A 19,187-nucleotide genomic window follows, 5' to 3' on the forward strand; every position below is an offset into this window, starting at 1 on the left:
CTCTACAGACAGAATCGTTATCTTACACCCTCCACCAAACTCACCCTATCTACCACATTTCTCATCCCATCCCTCCTCTATGGAGCCCCACTTCTAACTAACCTACAATCTTCTCTCAAAACACAACTCTCCTCTTGCTATAACAAAATTGCCAAGTTTGCTACCTCCAATAGGTCCTCCTCACACCACTGTTCGGCTCTCCACAAACTAGAATGGTTAGAACTACCCAATCACGTCACCTACGTCCAACTGACTCTTGCACACAAGCTCATCTTCAATCCCTCCCTCTGCCCATCCCTTTCCTCTACCTTCAAAATGCACCTCCCTGATAGAATTCTAAGATCTAACAACCAAAGCCTATTTGAACTGCATAAACCAATTCATCCCCCTGGAAAAAATCTCTTATCCTACAGTCTTGCTCGTCTCTGGAACTTTTACCCCATCCATTCGTACCATCACAAATCACTTCTCATTCAGAAAATCCCTTCACTCACACCTAATTTCCCAGTGGGAATGCTCCTGCTCCCACCCAACATAATCTCCTCATACTGGGAATTTCCACTTCTCCTCCCCCATTCATAATGGGAATTTCTACCTACTCTCCTAAACTCATAGATCTTGCTCCTGCTTGTATGAAGCTAAATCAGTCTCTTGAGTTGATAAAAATGGAGACTGAGTGGGCTTATCCAGCACAAAATTGAGATCACATGAAAGTGACACCTGTTTCCAAGGAGGGCTGATATGTAAGATCCCGTTCAAAAACTGTTTAACTTGAACATTGTTAGAAAGGGGGTATCTAAATGCAGACATAAAGAAATAGCTGATAAATGCACCTTGATAGAAGTGTGCAATAAACCACTGGACTTTAACTCACACAAATAATGAAGAACCAGAGGCATCAGGATGTGACATGGATCCGGTTTCTCTGAGTGGCAAGAACTAGAAAGCCTTTTCCTTTCACCCTGAATGTGACTTTATGTTAGTAGGTTTTCTGCTGCATATCCTCAGAAGAAAAGGTGCATAAAAAGTTTCATACCTGTATATTCAGGCAATTAGTTGAAGACTTTGCAGACTAGGGTGTATCAAACTCCCCCTGTCTTGTGTAAGTAAATCCAGTATGCAGGGAAGATTTTGGTAATTCCCTTGGCCAGATTGAAAAGAAGACAGAACCACTGTTGCATTGCCCAAAGGGAGTCTTACTACAACGTTTGTGAAGTCCTTCTAGGTTTTTAGGAGAACCTTGGTAATTCAAGGAAAAGGGCAGAAAAACATACAGAACATTCCCATTGATTAGAACGAAAAAGCTTCCATCTTCTAGGCTTGCCAAAGACTGCAGCCGACTGACAGGAACAATGGGAAACAATGGAGAAGCACCTGCTTCAGAGGCAAACAAGCTCTAAAGCTTTTAGCACACATCCTGTCTTTTATAAGGAGCGCCCATGCATTTCTGGTATGTGGAGCGCAGGGAAGGAGCCGAAACCTTTGAGCAGCTGGCTGATGCAGAACAGGGATGAACCCATACAGCTTAGGCTACTAAAACAGTCACTCATTTATAAATATCACATAGTTCTTATCAGAGTATGGAATGTTTATGGCAAAATGCCTGCTACTTGTGTACACATAGGCCTATTGCAAGTTCCAGCTCCTGGTTAAGGAAAATGAAATAAACAAACAAAACTCTGAAATCATACAGGCGGGACGCTGTCTGGAAAATCAAAATGACAAGTAGATGTGTTAAAAAGTAGAAAATGTTCATCGGCACACCTTTTTTTTTTCTGTAAAAGTAACCAGCCTGTCACATCAGGTCACAGACACATAGCAGCAGATCACAAAATAGATTAATCAGCAGTGTGAATTACCATATGAAACCTACAAGTTTTTAGGTATCTGATTGCCTAAATGTGGTCCAGGAATACCACAAAACAGGAGGGATATCAGAAAGATTCTGGAGTCCACAGGCTAATTTACTGCATTCAAAAGTGGGAAGAAATACTACACAACTGCAAAGTACTGATGACAACCCAACATAACTGTCAAAACCAATCTGAACATCACACCCCAGAAAGGATGTGCGCATACTTGAGGAAGGGTAAAAAACTGGGAACCAATGCAATACCATGTACTGAGAACCAACCTAGTACAGTAACAACCCTCAAATCAATACAAAAATATAACCTCAAAATGGAGGTTAGAAAATACAGGGATAGAGTTAGTAAGATACAGAAAGGAAAGATGAAAGGTGCAGATCAAGAGTACATGTTATGAAATCAGACATGAAATGACTCAAAATATAAATGGCAATGTACTTCATTGAAATAATGCTAGATTCCTTTGGCAAGTCACACTCTCTTCCACTGAATGCTGATGAAACACAAGTGACTTTCATAAATACTGCTGATAAGCTTAATGTACAAATGGCATCATAAAGAAGTGGAAAATGAAAAGCACAAAGCAGGTGCGGACCACAACACACATTTAAGCAAGAGATACATGCAGACTAGAAAGCCTAAACATACTTTATATGCCAGTGAATTCTGCTTTGGTGCTGTAGCGCATTTTTATTTGTGATTTATGCTGTCTCCTTGGTAGAGGGAGATAAAACAGACAACATGCATTTCTAGGCAGAATCCTGTTACATATATTAATGCAACCATTCTGATGATGCTTTTCATTTGCTGGAACTCCATATATCACCTAAAACAAACAGAACACAAGTCTTAGCTATATTTTAGATGAGCAGTCATTGAACAGATTTCTCCTTCTGTAGAAACATATATATCATGAAGCCTTAGTGGAATGAAAAATACAGCTGAAAAACAAAACCGCCTTGTGCATAAAAAATGCAGGCCACGTTTATTAAACAGAATATAATTATAAAATTAAGTATACTGTACCTTGCTTTTCATGAACTTGGAATGACTTTTGTACACCTCCATTTGTTTTAACTCTTCCTCTCTGTCTTCTGTATTTAGTACCCCGTTTGTCTTTAACATCTGCACTTCATCTTCAAGGTCCCTCATATTTCTCTCAAGAGAAGCAATTTTGGTATCCTAGTTGCAATAACAGATAACATCAGTTGCTATAGTATAACAACCAATAGAGACATATATTTCTAAATTAGCTTCCAGATAATGTAACAAAAGCATGACTCATTTCAAAAGCTCCAAGATAACCATAGAGAAAGAATGTTTTATCATTGTTCATAAGGCAAAAAAAGATGTTTTTATCTGATTAAGCTCTGCAGTTCAGTATAATTAAGTTTAAAAGGCAGTAATAAAGGCTACAGAATTCTGTATCATTTTAGAAAAATTAAACTAATGCATTCTTAACTGTGATATGTAGTTAAATAGGTGACCCACACTTTTAGAATCTGGTCGAACAGTGTTATCAACGTTCTGGATACGCTTGACAAAGCCTGTGATTAATAGTTTCTCTTCTGTATGTATTAGTAATGATATTTTCAGGGTTCACTGAGCCTTATTGATATACCATAATGTGTGGAGCACCTTACTGTCAATTTCATTTATTTTAGCATAAACATGACAGAGAACTGGAGTTTATATAAACAAGCAAAGCAGTTTCACATGTCTTCTTCCTGTTGCAGCCCCAAAATATGCAATCCCTTATAAATGCATATCTTACAATATAAACCCAAATTGGGATGATTCCATATATAGTCTATCCACAGCATGAGTAACAGTGATTTGGCCCAATATTACTTATTATTAATATTGTGTTCCATTACAGGTTCTGCTGACAGAATGTATACGTTTTTTATTATTGAGATCTATTGTGAGCTTTAAAGTGGTTAAGCACTTAAACTAGATGCAAAAGAATGATAACACATGCTTTGAAAATAATTGCAACTATGCATTATATAATTTAAATTTAAGCTTTAGGGTTAAATTTAACACTTGAAAGTAGAAAGTCATTTCTGAACAGTGGAATTTGTGCTTCTTAAAAAGAAAAAAATGAAAAAGTTACTATATTTATTACTTTCAAGCACTTAACTTTTTTAAGCATTGATGCTAAAAGTATGAGAAGTCATACCAATGGCAAACATCCATAACCCAAATAAAACTGAATAACTATTTCTAATGAAGGTATCAATATAGTTAAGTTAGTGAGAGGAATTCAGAGATGTGCTATATAGCACACTATACAACAGCACAGAGAAATGCATAAAAAGGCCTACTCCCAGATCAGAGAAAACTGCACAGAGGTAGGGCCACTTAAACAAAATGTTACTGTGTGCAACCTAGTAAACATTAAGCAGTACATATACAAATCAGCAGCAAACATGAATGGAGAACCCAAGCCATTTTCAATTGTAATTTATACACTGGACAACACGGCAAAATGAGATTTCACTGAAACTCTGTTTCAGTGAGCATTAATGTTGCCCTTTCTCCACTGTATGATTGTGAAGTTGGTATATATAACTTAGGGGTATGTATAGGGGGGATTTTCACCACATGGGAGTTGCAGGGCCCTGCAAAAAAGCTTATTGTGTTATTTGCAGAAAGTATCGTCCCATTACAATTTTACAAATTGTCCATTGAACAAATCTTTCAATATATAATTATGAATCCTGTAGTTTTCTGTACTGCATACCAAGGCTGTCTACAAAAATTAAATTCCATTAGTTACAGAGCTGCACAAGTACTATGACAGAAGCATATCCAGTGTTCACAAATCGCCATTGCACTGCAATAATGCATATGCACACAAGCGTTCGGGTCTATATTGCAACATCGAATGCTTAAACCAGCGAACGATGTTACAGCGACACATTTTCAGCGAAAGCTGAAAATGTTGAATCCAAAGTACAGCGATTTCTTTCACAGCAATTTATTTCCTAGGGAAAGAAATCGCTGTTCCAACCCGCAAAAAAAAACACATTACACACTTCCAAACACATACACACATACCCAATCCTAATTATACCCCCCAAAAACTAGTAAACAACTAAATACACATATGCACATAACCCAAACATACATTTAACGAAAAAAACAGTAAACATTTTAAACCATATGCACTTACCTTAACCCGCACCCTAACCCTAAGGTCAGTAACTCTCGCACATTTACATAAACAGCTCCAAGCACATACACACTTACCTTAACCCTAATTCTAGCCCCCCCCAAAACAAAAGTAAACAACTGAAAACACATACACACGTAACTCAACCATACATTTAACACAAAATATAAAACAGTAAACACTTTTATACATATGCACTTACCTTAACCGGCACCCTAACCCTAAGGTCAGTAACAGTTGCACAATCACACTCGGGAGCTATACCGGACAAGGGACCACACTACACTTCAGAACATGGCAAAACAACGAAGCGGTCAAGCAACTTCTTTCCCAGGGAAAGAATTTGCTGAATAACGCTCGCTATTTTGTCTGTTTGCTCTACATGTCAGCAGCGTATTCGACATAATGCGTTTTTGTTGTACTCATAGGAACCCCAAGCATTCACATACATACTGAGTGGAGAAAATAGCTTAGGCTTCGTCTGTGTCACACTTTCAGATTTGCTTCTCATGAAATGTGTAGCGTCGTAAATGCTCCAATATGCATGGTGTATGTAGGTGAACATGTGTGTATATATACATATATATGCATATGAACATAGATGCGTGTGAGCTCACATGCACGCACACATACCCACACCCACACATAACTCCTTCCCATTGTTTTCGCTGCCAAAAAAACGTTAACCCCACTACCTTTTCCAACTCTCTAAAAGCAATCAACTGGTACACCCTAAAAACTCTACCCCTGGAACAAGCTGTCGCCCACTTTAACTCAACTTTTCTAAACCTCTTAAAGCAACAAGCCCCTATAAAAACAAAAAGAATAAAAAACAAAACTGCCCCTTGGCTAACAAAAAACACACTAGTAACTATGCACCTTAGAGACAGGGCATGGTCATCATATCAGAAACATAGGACTCCACTGGCCCATAATGAATACAAAAAACTCAGAAACAAAGTAAAAAAGCTTATCATTTCCGATAGACAAAATTACTTCTCCATAATCCAAAACAACAACAAAACCAACCCTCAAACATTTTTAAAATGCATCTCTACCCTCCTTATTCCCAACAAATCAGATAACCCTAGCCCGGACCCTAACGCTCCTGACATAGACTTGGCCACTCAATTCAACACCTTCTTCATTGATTCTATCTCCAAACTAACCTCATCCTTTTCATCTTCAAACCCCACCATACCCCCCACTACACCCCAATCCTCCCCTACCAACTTTTCACCCCTTACCACTGCTCCTCCCCCTATCTCCACTCCATCATCAACGTTCCCAAATTCCCCCCCCTTCCCCCACCATTCTTACTAAAACCTATACCCACATCCACCATAAAAAAACTACTTCAGAAACTAAAACCATGCTCTAATGCCCCTGATAACATTCCTTCTTACTTTCTCAGCATAGCTGCTGAAGCCATTGCCTACCCCATCAGCATTCTAATCAACCATTCCATTCAAGAAAGCACATTACCCCAAATCTGTAAAAAGGCTTTTGTTGTTCCATTGCACAAAGCCGGCAGCAACAACAATATTACTAATTTCCATCCCATCGCTATCCTATCTCCTATCTCTAAACTTTTAGAAAAGTGTATTCACCTACAACTCCTACCATACCTCTTAGACAATAACCTACTAACTCCAACACAACATGGTTTCAGACCAAGACAGAGTACTATGACCGCCCTACTCTCCTTCCTGGAAGCTGTGAACAAAGCCCGGGACTCAGGACACATTGTCTCTACCCTCCTACTAGACCTCTCTAAAGCCTTTGATACTATCTCCCACAATTTACTACTAACTAAACTCTCCAAGCTTAACTTGTCACCCTCTTCTCTGAACTGGTTCACTAGCTACTTATCCAATAGATATCAAGCAGTAAGATGGAAAAAAACTACCTCCCTTTTCATCAACACCCCAACTGGTTTTCCCCAAGGATCTATACTGGGTCCCCTTCTTTTCAACATATTCATAAACGATTTCCACAACTCTATCCCTTTAACTAAAATTATCCAATATGCAGATGATTCAACTATTATCTGTTATGCTACCTCCATCCCCACACTGCTAAAGCTTACTCAAGATGCATTCTCAACCACCGAACAATGGATGAAAACAAATCACCTTGTACTCAATGCCTCCAAAACCAAAGTAATGGTATTCACCCCCTCTAAAGCTACCTTTTTCAATCCAAGTAATTTCACTATTACTAGTCACAGCAATACACCCCTAGAAATGGTATCTGAGGCCAAATTACTTGGGGTCCAAATTGATAGTCAGCTTAAATTCAGTTCCCATCTTCAACTAAATATAAAAAAACACCAAAACTTGGCATGCTCTACAGACAGAATCGTTATCTTACACCCTCCACCAAACTCACCCTATCTACCACATTTCTCATCCCATCCCTCCTCTATGGAGCCCCACTTCTAACTAACCTACAATCTTCTCTCAAAACACAACTCTCCTCTTGCTATAACAAAATTGCCAAGTTTGCTACCTCCAATAGGTCCTCCTCACACCACTGTTCGGCTCTCCACAAACTAGAATGGTTAGAACTACCCAATCACGTCACCTACGTCCAACTGACTCTTGCACACAAGCTCATCTTCAATCCCTCCCTCTGCCCATCCCTTTCCTCTACCTTCAAAATGCACCTCCCTGATAGAATTCTAAGATCTAACAACCAAAGCCTATTTGAACTGCATAAACCAATTCATCCCCCTGGAAAAAATCTCTTATCCTACAGTCTTGCTCGTCTCTGGAACTTTTTACCCCCATCCATTCGTACCATCACAAATCACTTCTCATTCAGAAAATCCCTTCACTCACACCTAATTTCCCAGTGGGAATGCTCCTGCTCCCACCCAACATAATCTCCTCATACTGGGAATTTCCACTTCTCCTCCCCCATTCATAATGGGAATTTCTACCTACTCTCCTAAACTCATAGATCTTGCTCCTGCTTGTATGAAGCTTTTTCTGAATACTTAAAGATACCTAAGTGTAACTATACCCTAAGATGGAAAAGGTTCTCTGTTTCTATATTGAAAAAGTTCTATGTCAGCTCATATACCTTTCTCTTGCTTGTATTAAGCTACTCATCCTGAATGTATGAAAGATACCTCCACTGTAACCCACCCTAAGTTGTAAAAGCTTCTTAGTTTCTATATTGTAAATTGTTTGCAGCTATACAAGATTGTAATATTTGTATATATTTGTATACTAGTCTACTATATTTCCAAGTCCGTAGTAATTGCATAATTGAAACTAAATAACTTATTGTAACCTTGCTAATTGTTTTTGGAGCTTTTCTCCCCAGGACTCCATTGAAAACGGGTTATTTTGGCCCAGTGGACTATCCTGGTAAACCAACTGCAAATAAATAAAAAATAAAAATTAACTTTATTAAGTTACTGCTGAACAACACAGGAGTATCTATCTCATCCCCCTCCCTCTCACTCTCTATACATAACCCTGTCAATGTAGCATAGTTTTTGCTGTATGCATGTAAAATCTTATTATTTTCAGCTTCCCCCACAGGCCACTACTGAAAAGAGGCTATTACTCTCAATTAGACTACCTCGGTTAACATATATATATATATATATATATAAGATAATGTCCTCATTATTCTTGGATGGTCCTCTTCCATGGTCATCTACAAAAAAAAGAACAAGGGTTTTAAAGGACAGCAAAATAATATCATAAAAACTGAAGTTTTCTTTTTCTCTCCAAGGCTCCTGCATCTCAAAGAAACAGTAATCAGCCAACAGACAACGTAATTTCTTTCTTACTCTCTCTCTCTCTCTGATGGGCACAAATATAAGACATCTCAGACCTCAGTAATAAACAATTACATAAACTTCTACAAGGAAGTGAGGAAACCCAAACCTCCAAATGAAATTCTTTTATACTAGAAAAAAGAACAAAATATCCATACAATATAATATTCTTGCAAGCTCTGGGTCCCATTCCATGACCCAGGAAGCTTATATCACTTATGTGAATGAATTGGAGACACTGCCCTTTCAACCCAATACAATATTCATAGATTACTTCACCTACCCTAACAATAACTGGGAATCATACACAACTATGCTACCCACTAGGTGGGTTGCAAATTGCCTCACAGATAGAATCCACAGTGTGGAAGTAGCGGACTCCAAGTCAGACTGCCAACCAGTCACTAGTGGAGTCCCACAGGGATCGGTCCTCGGTCTTCTGCTGTTTAGCACCTACTTCTCTGAAGTCCAGGTCAACACAGAGGGACTCTGGCTGACCAAGTTCGCAGATGACTGCAAGCTGGGAGCCATTATTAACTCCCCAAGTGATGTAGACATCCTACAGAAAAGCCTCATTGAGACCTATGACTTGTGTCAAAACCATGGCCTTAAGCTCAATGTCAAAAAATGCACTGTCATCCCCTTTGGGAAAAACTCAGTTCCCACTAATTACCACATCGATGGGAGCCAACTGAACACTGCAGGTGTTATAAGAGATCTGGGGACACAGGATGACAGCAACCTCTCCTTTGACCACCACATTGCCACTGTGGTCAGAAAGCCCTTCTATGTGGCACATCTCATTACCAAGGGTTTTGCATCCAGGAAGAAAGAGGTCATTGTCTCCCTCTACTCTTCCCTCATTAGACCAATCATCGAGTATAATCTCCCATTTGGCATGTACCTCATTAGACACCTGCAACAGCTGGAGAGGTCACAAAAGTACCTCACAAAGAGGATCCTAGGCCTTAAACACATGTCCTACATGGACAGACTCAAAAAACTCCAGCTATTCTCTGTCTCAAATCGTCTACTAAGAGGCGATCTCTGATTGACTTACAAAGCCATGTCTGACACAGCTCTGCTGGAAATGCTACATCTAAAGAAATCCCAATCCCTCTGCACCACATGCTCCAGAGACCTCAACCTCATTACCACAATCAACAGAATATGCTGGAGGGACAGGTTCATAACTGAGATTCTGCCCATGCTCCTTGAATAGACTTCCCATACATGTCAAGCAGAGCAGCTCACTGGCCCTCTTCAAGAGAAATCTTAATGAGTGGATGGGAAATAGAAAGTTCACCCCGGGGATCACTCCAGTGGCTCCACTTGATAGAGGCACTGGGAATTAACGTAGGGTGGCACTATGCCAGGGCATTTCTATGGGCTAGGCTTGTAAAGGCTCCAGGGCCATTAGACTAGTACACACCTATGAACCTATGAACAACCTCAGACATGCAGTCCTAGAAATTACTTAACTTTGTTAGCACAAACACCCTGGAACAGCTAGTCTGCACATGTAGCACAAGTATTCTTGACCTGGTCCTGATATACATGGGGGAGTGATGCATCCTTACTAATGTAATGTTATCTTTGGTCAGTTTGGCCCACAAAGCTGTCCCCCATGGAATAAATAACCTCCGCTATTCCTGGAACATTTTAAAAAAATACCTCCTACTAAGCAACAGCCTGGCAAATTCCAAGACCCCAGACCCTGAGGGCACAGTTGCCTATGTAGAACTGTTCACAGAAATTCTGTCCAATCATGCAAATAGCTGCATACCGATAGATGTATCTACCTGAAATAAACATAGGACAACCTCCAAAAACAAGCCACTCTGGTGAAATCCCAGTATAAATACGCTCTGTAACAAAAGAAAGAAAGAAAATCATATCCAAAAACAAGAAGGTTATTGCCTGGCAAGGTAAAAAATGTCTTTATCAATCTGAACAAGCACCTCAGGAGACTAATCAAGTCCACCAAAACCAAATCTGAGATAAAAATAGCTTCCTAATCTAAGGGCAACTACAAGACTTTCTTCAGTTATGTCCACACCATAAGGCAACACCCAACAATGTGCCAAACTAATGGTGAATGGAACAACCTACACAGAGCCAAAAGATACAGCAAATTTGTTGGCTGACAAATTTAGCTTCAGTTGTACCCCACTATCACCCCCAGTCACCCCCAGGAGATACCCATAACCATTTCTCCACCTACTATCCCTAGGCAGCAAGTCCTCACTCTAAGGCTAAGAACACTGCTTCATGGACCCTGATAATATCCCAGGATGTCTCTACAATAGCATGAAAGATGAACTGTTAGACCCACTAGAATCTCTGTTCAATCATAGCCTCCAAACAGGATTCATGCCAGATGAAAGGAGGACTAAAACAGTTATCCCTCTAAAGAAAGGGAGACCTTCCACAGAATAGAGGAACTACTTTCCCATGTCTGACTAGTCTCAAATACATAGCCATGGAACAAATTATTATGGATCAGATAAACAATGACATAGGAAACATACAGACACTGCACCATACCCTGTTCAGTTTTGTCAAAGACAGGTCTTGCCTACTTAACCTGATGGACTTCTTTGACAAGGTCAATAATGCTATAGACACGGGCACACTGCCTAACTCAAACTGGCCAAGGTGTTTGACACAATACCTCACTTGGGCATTATAGATAAACTTAAAAATTGGGTATACATACATAAGTCATCCAATGGATAGCCATCTGGCTCACTTGTTGCACATAAGAAGTTAGGATAAAGGAATCCACCTTCACAAAGAGACCATTCACTAGCAGAGTCCCACACGGATCAGAGCTGGGGCCTCTCCTTTTTAGGCATCTACTTCTCTGAAGTCAAGGCAAATGTCCAGGGCCTCCAGCTGACCAAATCTGCAGATGACTGCAACATAGGCATGGTAACTAAATCCCCTAAAGAGACACAGATGTCCTTCAAGAGGGACTGATGCAGACAAAAAACTGGTGCTAGATCCATGGACTAAAACTCAACATGAAAGCAATCAATAATAGTAACCTTTGGAAAGATGACTGTCCTGGAAATCATCACATTGATTATACAACACTAAAAGTAGTCCCAGTGATCAGGGATCTGAGAATGCATTTTGACAGTAACCTGAGAAAATCATTTTACCTTGTACAACTTATAAGTAAGGGCATGGCATCCAGGTCCAAGAAGGCCAATGTTCCATTGTACATGCTCTCTTCAGACCAGTCACTGAGTACAATGCACCCTTTCACATGTACCTGACCAGGTACTTCAAACAGCTTGAGAGACCACAGACATTCCTCACAAAAAGAATACAAGGAGTAAATAAGTCCTATTTGGGCCATGACAAAGCTGTATCCCTGTACTCAGCATCCTACAGATTGGTGTGTGGTGATGTATGCTTAGCATACAAGGCATCCCCTGATTCCACACTGATGGATTTTTATCTTAACATCTCAGTCTGTTGTATGGTGTCAGAGTGGCAGTCTTTTATATGTATGTGTACAAGATCTTACAAACGTGTGCTACTGTGTAGTGTCTGGGATCCTGCATGTATGAAAGCAGGTTAATACCATTGTTGGCAGACACACATAACATAATCTACACCTCATTGGGTCACATATCCCCTTATCTGTGCAGACTTTACACTTTTGCTGTGTTTCCTCATAACATGCTGCACTTGAACATTTTTCAGTTGGCCAGCAGAGATGGGGTCATGTTGAAGGAATATTGTCATATCCCAGTAAAATGAATGGGAAACAGTAAATCAAACCAAACTAATGGGAGAAAAAACAAAGAATGAACATAATGGTTAGGGGGTGAGGGTTCTATTATATATTAAATACCTTGTACTATTGGATTAGTGAACTGGGTGTAATGATTTATGACTTCACCAGGAGTCAAAAAAGGATTTCTTAAGACTTACAAGTGTCACAGTATAAGATATTTTATGCACCATCCAGCAGAATCCCATGAATGAAGGTATGTATCACAGGGAATTCTGCTTATAAGGAACCATCTTCTTCCACTTCATGTGAAGTAAAGTATTTCTCATACTCTACGCAAACATAATTTGGATGAATGAATGGATGGGTACCTGCAAAGTCACCCTCACTTCAGCATCCATTTCCCTCGTGAATAGGGACAACATGTAAGCATCCCAACATAGCCTTGTTCTACATGTCCCCTAGTTACTTTTACATAAAATAGAAGAGATAAATCTATCATGGGAATATAAAAATATGCTTCCTAAGAGAATCACAGATCAACAGCCTGGTAACCTATATACATGTAGATTAATATATACATAAAATATAGATATACATAAACATAGTTTTTACATATATACTACATACTGACCTTGTGTGTGTGTGTGTGTGTGTGTGTGTGTGTGTATATATATATATATATATATATATATATATATATATATATATATATATATATATATATCTAAGCAGTTTCATCCACATTAGCTATTACCTCCCTCTCTCCAAAGCTGTGCCCCAAGGATAGATACTCACCCCTCTATTATTCTCAGATTTCATTCACAAACTGACATGCAACCTTACATACCTCCCTCTCACTCTTTATGCAAATAATATGGCAATCATTCGGTCTAGCCCCTCATATTCAGGAATTCAAACCCAGCATAAAAAGTCCACTGTTCCCTTAAGTCCTGGCTAATAGACTATATGATTCTTAAACCCCTTGAAAATCAAAAGTATATTTGTAACTACCCATAAACAGAAAAAAATTAATATCAAAGAACTGTACAGGACCCCAAATGAAACAACTACATCTTTTGCCACACTGGCTGAGGGGCTTATGGCTGCACCAGAATCTAAACTTTTATACCCATACTGAAAGGACTTCAAAAATAATTAACTCTGCTATTATCACGAATCACATTTGGCAAAGAAGTTGGTAAACTGGAACAAAACAACAGTATATATTGATCAGGAAGAAAATAACCACAACAGACGGGGGACCGCTGTAACAAGAATGAATATGCTGCTGTTCTCCAATAAAACTTCCAGGCCCATAAACGCTCCAAACAAGTTTATTCAATAAAACCACAACCATGTATAAAAACGTCGACCTAGGTTTCGTCCGTTAAACGAACTTCATCAGAACACCACAAATTGCCTCCAAAACTCTTAAATATTGTACACAAACATACTTAATGAGCCTGTTAACCAATGAAATGCATGTTCAAACATTTGAAATCTTAAAGCAGCAATGCAACTAGGTTAAAGTCTATATTAATGCCCAAACACCACTGACCCCCTGGTAATAAAACTATTTGGTATTATCCACTAAATATTGCTAATATAAATATTACATATAAAATTAATATTGATAATACATATAGGTTATTACCTAAGCACACAAAATTGCCATTAAAACCGACCTATTTATAAAAAACTATTACAAAATATAATTTGTGTGAACATATTAGGTTGTAGAATATGATGTTGAGTTGATGTTGTTAAAATAAAACTAAAAACGACCATTACATCTAAATACTATTATATAATAAATATTAAATATATAAAAATAGAACTATATGTAAATCTATATAATGTGTATACTTTATTATTAATATAAATACGGGGGAAACAAAAAATCATAAAAACTTGTAGCATCTATTACAATAAATAAATAACAATTTGAATATCAAATGTATATATATATATATATATATATATATATATATGTAGGTAAATAAATAATTAAATAATAGCTATACATTGTGATGTACATATGATGTAATATTGTGTAAAATTGTACACCAAATGTATATATAAGTAACCTAAAATTAATACATATATTTCATATACACATTGTATACACCCTATGTTGTACACCTGTTTGTTCTAAATGTAACAAACTCTCATTAAAATAGGTTTTAAAATAGTATGTATAACAAATGCCCTAATGTCTTAACATGACCGACAGTCATATAAAATAATTACATAATAAGAACAAATACATACAATGTACCACACAATGGTTTACATAAACCAACAACAAAACCACAACAGGTGTAATACAGTACAAAGCCATGCTAACTGCCCTTGATGTTGTTCAACCATAAAATTGGCTTTATACTTATGTATTCGTTTAATCCAGGATGTTGGTTGGCATTGAGTAATATCTGCATTCTCATTTCTGACAAGTCTAAATTGTATTTAGTAAACTTGCCTTGTGTATCTAACTTCTGGTGTATAACACCAATAAATCTAAAAGAATGGCTTTCAAATTGATTTATATGTCTGGCCAGGGCATTTGTTAATTTATTATTTCTAATATCCAGTAGATGTTCTTTTACCCTGTCTCTAAAATGTCTACAAGTTTTGCCAATATAAAATCCTTCACACTGTTGACAAACAGCAATATAAACAACATTTTTAGTGTAACAGTTTATATGATGGTTAATTTTAATGTTATGTCTATTCACAGTCACCACTCCATCAGTGTTAATTAAATACTTACAAGTTGAACATCTACCACATTTAAAACTCCCCATAGGTTTTTGTGAAGTGTTATAAATATTAGTGTTCAGACCTTCAAATAAGTCTTTAAATGAGGTGTCCTTCCTAAAAACATGTTTAATACTACCCACGAACATTCCCTCAAGTGATTTGTCTGTACTTATAAACTTCCAATTCTTATTAATAATATTTATAATACTTGAGGAAATGCCGTTGTATGTAGTTATATACAATGGAATGTTGTTACATATAAATTTTCCAACATCCACCGCTTGACTAGGGTAGCTTCCACTAGGAATCATCATATTGCTATGCAAAATTGCCTTGTATATGCCATTATTTCTCTTATATTTCACTTCTTTAGCTATATTGTTACAAAAATCTTGTGGATATCCCCTGTTTAAAAATAGACTAATAATAAATTGAATTTCATGATCAAAGTTCACATCCTCACTGACCATTCTTGCTGCCCTCACCATCTGGCCTTTTACCACCGCTTTTTTCTGATGGTGAGGGTGCCAACTATCAAAATGTAGGTACGAATTTGAGAATGTGGGCTTCCTATAAATATTAGACACCAGCTTCTTCTTTACATTGTCAAAAGTTAAATTGATGTCCAAATAACTAATACTTTTCTTACTAACCACATGTGTGAATTTTAAAAAAGGTATACTATTATTAAGATATTCTAAAAAACTTTCTAATATTGCACATTCTCCATTCCAAATAATAAATAAATCGTCTAAAAATCTCCCATAAAATTTAATATATTTAAAATATTCTGAATTAAATACATAATTCAATTCCCAATATGTTAAAACAAAATTAGCAAAACCCGGAGCACACGCTGCTCCCATGGCAATACCACTGACCTGTTTGTAATATGCCCCATCAAAAAATATAAAGTTGTTATTAAGTACAATCCCCATTAATTTCACTATAACATTAATTTTATTCTGATCATAAATATTAGTATAATATAGTTGTTCTTCCAACCATTCCAATCCTTTATCGTGGGGTATAACAGTGTACAAATTACATACATCCAAAGTAATAAAGGTATCCTTGTCTTCAAATATTATATTGTTAACTTTACCCAAAAAGTCCCAAGAGTCCCTTAAAATGTGTGAAAAGGATGCAATACCTGGTTTGAGATGGTAATCTAAAAATTGACTAATAAAATGTGTTTTACTCCTTTTACCATCCACTATTGGTCTAAAGTGTAAATTGTCCAAACCCTTGTGTATTTTGGGAATACCAAAAATACCACTAATGACCGGAAAATCATTTTGCAGAAAACGCCATTCATGTTCGTCCACTTCTCCCTGATATAACATATCGAAAAGTGTAGTGTCAATCCTCTTGTGTGCTATGTTGATCTCATTTCTACTAATTTCACTGTATGTGTTTTCTACCAACATGGCATTCATATAAGAAATATAGTCATTATTATCCACTATTACTATGCCACTGCCCTTATCGGGTTTCATAATTCTAATATTCTCAGTGGACAAAATCCTGTGGAGGGTGACCTCTTCTTGTTTCGTTAAATTGCTGGTATTATTAACATCCTTATTATAATGAATAAAGGCCTCTCTTATATCATTCTCCGTCATTTTTTCAAACAATCCTATCTTGTCATGCATAGGGGGATTATAAGTGCTGGGTTTGGATAGTCTATTACTACTATTCTCACTAATACCCCAAGAGTTGCTCTGGTACAATATTTTTAAATTTAACTTTCGGGTAAACAATTTCAGGTCTATAATACTTTTGACTAGATTACCTCTTTTTTTCGGTGCAAAACTAAAACCCTTTGAAAACAATTCTACACAATCTCTGTTGAAGGACTTATTACTATAATTATATAATTTAAAATCACCCTTATTGTTTTCAACAATATTGGGATTAACAAATAAATTACAGTCCCCTTGTCCGTTTGTTGCCCCATTCATATTCAACTGTGTACACATATCAACATCAACTAAAGCATCAATGCTATTATTAAAACATGTATCAACTTTATGTACATCCACTATTTCAACTGGATGCACTTGCTCAATACAGTCATGAATTGTCAAATCATTCATTGAATCACTCAGGTCAATACCACTAAATTGTGTGTTACCGTCCAGTGAAACTGTCATGTGTTGATCAGTATCTAAATTAATTTCAATTGTACTGTCAATACTTTCCCGTTGCATTCCACAAGTGTTCAAGATCAAATCGCTGCTATAATCCGGTCTGGTTGCATCCGCGGGTGCGGGCAAAAACACACCCGTGTTGTTAAACACTTCAGCGTTATTGCAAATAGAACCAAAGGACTCCTGCTGTGCGTTGGTACCATATGCTGTGGTGTCAAATGTGGTGCTACCACTGTCCTTATAAACAAGGTTAAATAAAGAAAGATTAATATCACAGTCCACCCTCCCCACTAAACTGTTCAATGCGTACGTTGTATTAATTGAACAACCGTGTTCGGTCCCATTGTGATATAAACCAGTCCCCTGTGCATTATCCGACAACGAAACAACATCATTGTCAATATTGATAGAACTTGTAGTTGTATTCATGAAATCAGAACTAGAAAAGGAGGAAGGAAAACGCTTACCCAGTACCTCAATGTCTTGGACGCCATCGGCTACTTGTGCGCCCCCCACGCGTTTTTTGATTGAAAGTTAACTTTCCTGGTTCTATCGTATTCCCTCCTCGGTCTTGTTGCCGCATACTCATACTCCTCCTCCTCGTCATCGTGGTGTTGCTCCATAAGTCTTTTAGATCTCCTGGGCCCTTCACCTTCTCTAGGGCTACCATATTGCCGTGCTCCACGCGTTTCTGATGGCAAAGGGGAAGTGATGTCATCTAAGGCATCCATACGATTGGTGCCCTCTTCCAGTCTCCCTTCTCTAAGATTGTGTTTTGTGGGCTTGGATTTGGGATATACCAAACCCGTTGAATAGACTCTCAAGTCCCTTTTAATTTTTTGCTGTTTCTTGTTATATATAACATTACAACTGTAGTCTACCTCTTTAATGATGTTAGTATAGTTTGTATAATATTGATCGAATAATAAATCTTGGCTAATGGAATTATTTAACCGATCCAATTCGGAAATAAGCATGTCTATTTTCTTTTCATTATGTGCAATCATTATCTCCATTAATGCTATACCAGTTTTATTAAACAAATCATGCAGCTCCTTAAGCATTTCTGGCTCATGTTCACTTCCGTTAGGATATCGCCATAGCCTTAACCCTTTGGGAACTAACCCCAACTCAATGTTTTTACGTAGATACCCATTCTCCATTTGCGTTCTTTTCAATTTAAACATCTTCACTTCAAAAACACGGAGCCAATCACGCATATTGCCTTCCTCTCTATTGTTCTCATTATTCATGGATACAGGCTTAGTGTTAAAAGAATATTGATTAGACTTCCATGAATCACTGCTTACCGCCTCTGGTTGCACAATGACTCTTTTGGCATGAAAAACTTGACCACAAGGTATACTGTCAGTGCCAGATGCTACAGGTACCAAAGGAGGGGTCGCTTGTGTTAAAGGCATTCCCAAACTGTTTGTAGACTCCATGCTGGTATTATATGATGTCATAAGTTTTTGAATTAACAATGAATGCTGTTTAAGTTGTTCATTCATATCCTTCAACAGCATGCCCACATCAATTGCTCCACCTTCTTCCTCCATAATGACCACTGGTAAACTGGAACAAAACAACAGTATATATTGATCAGGAAGAAAGTAACCACAACAGACGGGGGACCGCTGTAACAAGAATGAATATGCTGCTGTTCTCCAATAAAACTTCC

General features: G+C 37.7%; 1 protein-coding gene across 1 annotated transcript in view; it reads right to left on the reverse strand.

Moving 5' to 3' along the window:
* ERC2 (ELKS/RAB6-interacting/CAST family member 2) overlaps window positions 1-19,187 on the reverse strand; it is a 6,021,505-nt gene that overhangs the window by 3,993,882 nt on the left and 2,008,436 nt on the right. Inside the window, exon 5 of the mRNA XM_044078585.1 lies at window positions 2,895-3,050. Coding sequence (XP_043934520.1) covers window positions 2,895-3,050 — 156 coding nt within the window. The remainder of the gene's footprint in view (window positions 1-2,894; window positions 3,051-19,187) is intronic.

The sequence above is a fragment of the Protopterus annectens genome, chromosome 7.part1 (genome assembly GCF_019279795.1).
Source record: "Protopterus annectens isolate FY-2018-M chromosome 7.part1, PAN1.0, whole genome shotgun sequence".
Taxonomy (NCBI): Eukaryota; Metazoa; Chordata; order Ceratodontiformes; family Protopteridae; genus Protopterus; species Protopterus annectens.